General features: G+C 33.1%; 1 protein-coding gene across 1 annotated transcript; it reads left to right on the top strand.

The window, feature by feature from the left end:
- The first annotated feature begins 1,153 nt into the window (after nucleotides 1–1,153).
- LOC122735912 (ras-related protein Rab-11B-like) lies at nucleotides 1,154–1,693 on the top strand. The gene has a single exon (XM_043977791.1). The coding sequence runs from the start codon at nucleotides 1,154–1,156 to the stop codon at nucleotides 1,691–1,693; it is 540 nt and encodes a 179-aa protein (XP_043833726.1).
- Nucleotides 1,694–6,563: the final 4,870 nt, after the last annotated feature.

Raw genomic sequence — 6,563 nt, forward strand, 5'->3', positions numbered from 1 at the left:
TGTCTGTCCTGTTATCTGGTTGGTTAATCTAAACTTTAATAGTCCTTTGATTCCTCCATATGTCTCTCCTGTTATCTTTGGTTTTGCTTCTTTGCACAGGAGAAACTTTTGATTTATCCTAAGACCTATGTCATTTAGATTCACTAAAAGAAAGTAAGGTAGCAATTTTAAATTTACTTTAAAGACTCAGTTATAGAGGTTTGGGCAGGGAGTGGGGGAGGTAGCTTCTGGAAATTGTGTTGAAGTTGTGTGAGTGCTTTTCTTCTAATCTTTAGACAGAGAAGTTGCCATGGAAAAACTGTCATTCAGGTAGTACCTTGCTAGACCCTAGCTTTGAAAAGTTTGAGTGGGCCTTGGGATGGGCATGAAAGGTGAAGAGTAGTCATTTTCTAATACTCAGCTGTTAAGCTTCTGAATGTATTTTGATTTTTTTCTGTATTCTCATATAGTTAGTATCTATGTCATAGTGTTGGGTTTATTTATATTTAATTTTAAATTGAGTCAAAGTATTGCTTTTTAGATTTTGAGTCAGGATTAAATCCCAGGTTTTCATCATACAATGAATCAACCACTAGTTTAGGCTTTATAAGTTGAGGGGGCATAGACCATAAGCCATAAAAAAGCTGCCAGTACTACTTTGTGTTGAATACACTCCACCTACATTACTCTCAAATCATTTTGTCCTTATTTCTTACTACCCTGTTCATTGCTGGTACCCTCAAAATAAAAATCATTTCTATGATGATAAAAAAATAAAGTGAGATGTGTTCAATTAAGATAATTGTGAAGGTTGACCCTCTATAAGTATTTGGCATGAAGGCAATATTCTTAGAAACTACACAGATAAGACTCTATATTGGTTTTGGAATCCAATTAGTATAGAATGACAAAGTGATCTTTTATATAAGATGGTTTGGAAATTAATTCAATCAAATTGATATTATTTGAATGTCAATAATTTGGGAGTTATTTTTTGAAAATCTATAATATTTTTACATTATTATTAGACTTCTACTTTTTCTTATTTGAAAAATCATTGTATAAGAAATGCTATTAATTTGAGAAATGACGGATTGGGCTTTGCTACCCCCCCAGTCGGGTGTTTGTGGTGGGGCTGTGGAGACAGGCCAATCCTGCCTGAAGAGGCAAAACAATGGGGACACCAGATGAGGAATACGACTACCTGTTCAAAGTTGTGCTGATTGGTGACTGTGGGGTGGGGAAGAGCAACCTTCTTTCACGATTCACTCAAAATGAATTCAGTTTGGAGAGCAAGAGTACCATTGGTGTGGAGTTTGCTACCAGAAGCATCCAGGTGGATAGGAAGACTATAAAAGCCCAGATCTGGGACACAGCTGTGCAGGAGCAGTACCTGGCAATCACATCAGCATACTACCAAGGGGCTGTGGGAGCCCTGTTGTTCTATGACATTGCCAAACACCTGACATATGAGAATATGGAATGTTGCCTGAAAGAACTCAGTGACCATGCTGACAACAACATTGTGATCATGCTGGTGGGAAACAAGAGTGACCTGCACCATTTCCATGCTGTGCCCACTGATGAGGCTTGGGCATTTGCAGAGAAAAACAGTTTGTCTTTTATTGAGATGTCAGCATCGGATTCAACCAATGTTGAAGAAGTCTTTAAGAACATTCTCACAGAGATTTATGGCATCGTATCCCAGAAGTAGATTGCTGACTGCTCTGTACATGATGAATCTCCCAGCAACAACATGGTAGATATCAGTGTCCCCCCTACCACCGATGGACAGAAATCCAACAAAGTCCAGTACTGCTAGAACCTGTGACCAACAGTGCCCAGAGAGGCCTGCCCTTACCTTGCTGTGCTTCACTTAGAAATGTGTGTGCACGTCTTTGCAGTTACCTCCTGTGATTCAGTGACTCTTTGTCATCCTCATTTCTTCCCTCATCACCATCCATTTTTGAGCATTAACTGTAGGCCTAATGCCCCTCCCCCTTTCCTCTCAGGCTCCCAGGGGAGTGGGTTGACCTTGGACCTGGTTGTGCAGGCTCTGCCCCCAGAGGGTGAGCCCCGGCTGCTCCCCTGGGCAGTGCTACTTGGCTGTCTAGTGATTGGTAGAAGGAGAAGGAGGAAACAAGAACTCATTTATCATGGCTGAAGAAAGACATACCTACACAGATTTGCTTTTGCATTTAGCCCAACTTTTTCATAGACCCTTAGATCTCTGGGGAAGATGGGGATCAGGGAAGGGAGGAAATGTATTGAAATTAAAGAGGGGAAGAAAAAGAAAAGAAAAATGATGTCCAAAAGATAATGCAATTGTGTCCTTGGCTGTGAAATTGTTAATTTACTTAGAGTTTGCAAAAATACCACGGACTTTGGGAATATCTATGAGGTTCTTTAGGGGCTTGCGAGATTTTTAGTCCCTTTGATCTTGACAACATTATAAATGTTATCAATTCATTGAAAAAAGTTTCTAAAAGGATGTTGTGAAGTTCAAAAATAATGAAATAGTTTAACGAGAAACTAGGACCTCTCACAGCTGAAGTAAAGGGACTTACATGTTTATATTATAAAGAGTGATTTTTTTTTTCTCTCTGATAGATTATTTGGCCATTATTTATGAAAACTGTAAAAGTGCACCTGGAACAGTATGTACTGAAGTTACATGTTTGAGCCAACTTAGTTTTCACAGATTACAGATTTAAGGATCATATTTTGCTTAAATAAACAAGCATTTATTAAACATCCAATATGTGCTACTCCATATCTAGAGTCCTTAAGAAGAGACACATAGCCTTTGTATAGCAACAGAGTTTTTTGCCCCAGGGGTAATGGTGAAGGGTATCATAATAAACAAACATATACATATGTATGTATGTATGTGTGTGTGTGCATGCATTGTATACATGATATATTATGTGTTGTATATACATATATATGTATACATATATAAAGGCATGCATGCATATACATGTGTATATTGTGTCGGTGGCTATTCAGAAAGGAAATAGCATAATGCAAAAACTGAATTAAAGATCCTCCCATAACATTTATAAAGTCATTTCCCCAAACTCTTCCAGGCATACATATATATCTGTTCTCAGATCACATGCTCTTTAACCAGCACATGACATTTTACTTAAATGGCATATTATTAGTTTAATGACAATTTGATTTACTAATATCTGGTTTATGTGTTTTTTCATCTGATTAACTCTGAGCCTGGTTATGATTCCACTTGAATAATGTGGAACTTTTCTGTATGATTGGCTATTCCAAAATAGAGGTTAACTGTGACCCTCAATAATTTAAAAATTGTTGTACTACCTGAAAGCCTAAGATCAAACAAAAGAGTCCAGATATCATATTTCAAGAAATTATCAAGGAAAACTGCCCTGATATTCTAAAAGCATAGAGGGAAAATGGAAATTTAAAGAATTTAATAAAAATTTAAAGAATCCACTGATTACTTCCTAAAAGAAATCCCAGAATGAAAATTTGCAGGAATATTATAGTTGAATTCAAAAACTCCCAGGTCAAGGAGGAAATATTTCAAGTAGACAGAAACAATTAAAATATTGTGGAGCCTCAGTCAAGATAACACAAGATTTTGAAACTTCTACATTAAATGATTGGAGGTCTTAGAATATGAAATTCCAGAGAACAAAGAAGCTGCAATGACAATCAAGAATTACCTACCCAGCAAAATTAAGTATAATCCTTCAGTGGGAAGCAATGGATAGTTAATGAAATAGAGAACTTTCAAGTATTCCTAATGAAAAGACCAGAGCTGAATAGAAAATTTGACTTTCAAATACAAGAATTAACAAAAGCATATAAAGCAAATTTATTTAATAAAATTCTCATTAATCAAACATATTGAGAATTGAGTCAAATTTATAAAAATAAGAGGTATTTCTCAATTGATAAATGGTTTTTTTATGTGCAATTGGGAAAAATAAAGCATTTTTAAAATGTGAAATAAAATATATTGTTTCTATGATTGTGATATTTCTATCACTTTTAGTTTTTTTGCAAAACAGAAAAAGTCAATGCAATTGTGCCTTTTTAAATTTTATTTCACCAGATTGTTTTATAATATTCTGTATGATAGATTCAGACATTTTGACATGTAATTATATTTTAAAATTACTTTACCTCATTCATAACATTCAAGTACACCAAATATTTTTTCTAATGCGATAACAAGCCATTTCTTTTTCTCATGGTCAGTATTCCTATCTGGAATATTTTTCCTTTCATCCATTTTAATTAAATATTCTCTTTTTTAAAAAGTCACCAAAATTGTTGATAATATAATACACAGCAATACATATCATCCACACTCAATAATGACAGTGCCATATTAAAAACCTTGACTAGCTCCCATGGATTGCATTAATTGAATTTGAATTTGAATTAAATATGACATGGTATCATTTTAGGTGCTATAGTAGACAGAGTACTAGGCCTCAAGTCAGGAAGATTCATCTTTGTGATGACCTCATATACTTATTATTTTATTATTATAGCTGTGTGACATTGGGCAAGTCAATTAGCCCTGTTTGCCTTAGTTTCCCCATCTGTAAAATGAGCTAGAGAAAGAAATGGCAAACTACTCCTATGTCTTTGCCAAGAAAATCCTAAATAGGGTCATGAGGAGCTGAACCCAACTAAAAATACTGAATATCAATAACAAGGTATAATTTTTACATTACAAATTTTACATTAATAACAACCTAACTATACTTACAGTCAAACTGAATGTCAACATCAGAAGGGAGATCATAAGGCAAAAGTTAAAAATTGAGAAATAAAGTTTAAGAATTAGAGACTACCTTTTAAGTTGTTTGTTATTATAAGAGAAATGGGGTAGAGGAGTATAACAGAAAATTCCTATTATAGGTTACTCTTGTTCATCACATTATTCCTTCTCTATTACCTACACTGAAAAGAGAGGCCTATGAAGATAAGAGGGAAAAGTAAAGTTTATTTGGGGGTGAGATTTTAAAGGGGTAAAATACCATTAAGAATTCATAAAAATTGGGGCAGCTAGATGGCACAGTGGTTAAAGCACTGGCCCTGGATTCAGGAGTACCTGAGTTCAAATCCGGCCTCAGACACTTGACACTTACTAGCTGTGTGACCCTGGGCAAGTCACTTAACCCCTACAGCCCCACACAAAAAAAATTTTTTTTAAAAAGAATTCATAAAAATTAATGGTATAAGTTCACTAATAAAGTGGATTAGAATGCCGAATCATTTGCAGCATAAAGATTCAGATGTTAAATTCATGGATAGTAATTATGATCTAAAGAAGGAACTAATAATAATAAAGACATAGATAAGACAAACTAAATTATGCTTAAGGCAATACATAATCAAAGAATAACAATATTTAATACATGCATAAAATGATGTCTAAGTACTATGGAAAATTACATCAAATTTCATAGAGGAAGAGATAGGAAAACTCCAATAGTTGGGGACTTCAACATTCCCCTTTCAGACCTAGACAAATATAACCACCCCCCCAAAAAAAAGAAAGAAGTAAAGTACTAATTAGAATTTTAGCAAGGTTCACTAAGATAACTCTCTAGTGATTATTTACTAAGAATAAAAACACAAAAATTTCACAACTGAACATGGGACCTAATTAAAATTGAATGTGTCCCATGTTATAGAAGCCTCATAAATAAATTTTTAAAACTCAGGAATATTGAAAACATTTCTTAGTAACTAGAATGCAATAAAGGGTATTTGAAGAAATTACTCAATTTTAAGAGAACACTAAATACTATAATTATTAAAAATTATAGAATAAAAGAACAAATATTTAATAAACTTATGATATAACACCCCCAAACTTTTGAGATGTAGGCAATACCATCTCTATGAAGCAATTTGTATCTTCCAATACTTTTATCAATAAAAGAAAGAAGAAATTATGAATTAAATGCACAAATAAAAATCTTAAAGAACAAGAAATTAAAGAACCCCAACAAAATACAAAAATGGCTATTCTAAAAATAAAAAAAAAATTGAAAACAAACCCAAATACATTAAGTTGGCAAATAAAATAGGAATTTAATTTCCAAAAATGTGATTATTAAAAAAAGAAGAAGAAATCAAATTGCTAATGTAAAAATAAAAAAGAAGAGGAAATGAATGAAATTATAAGACACCACTGTTCCCACATATATGCCAAGACATTTGATCATTTAAGTTATATTGATCAATATTTATAAAAGAATAAAATACCCCAATGAACAAAAAAAGAATTAAATGACTCAAAATCAGAAAAAGAGATTGAACAAAACATAAAGATATTCTATAAAATGCTCTCAAGGACCAGGTTGATTTACAAAATAATACTTATGCAACATTCAAAGAATAATTTAATTCATTAATTCATTAATTTTTTTTGCAATAATAGTGAAAGGATAAATCCTACTTAACACTTTATATGAGTTAAAAAATGGTCCTGATACCTAAACTAAGGAGAGATAAGATGGAAAATAAAACTATATACCCTTATCACTAATGAATATCATTGCAAACAAACTTAAAAAATA

This window comes from Dromiciops gliroides, chromosome 1 (assembly GCF_019393635.1).
Source record: "Dromiciops gliroides isolate mDroGli1 chromosome 1, mDroGli1.pri, whole genome shotgun sequence".
NCBI lineage: Eukaryota > Metazoa > Chordata > Mammalia > Microbiotheria > Microbiotheriidae > Dromiciops > Dromiciops gliroides.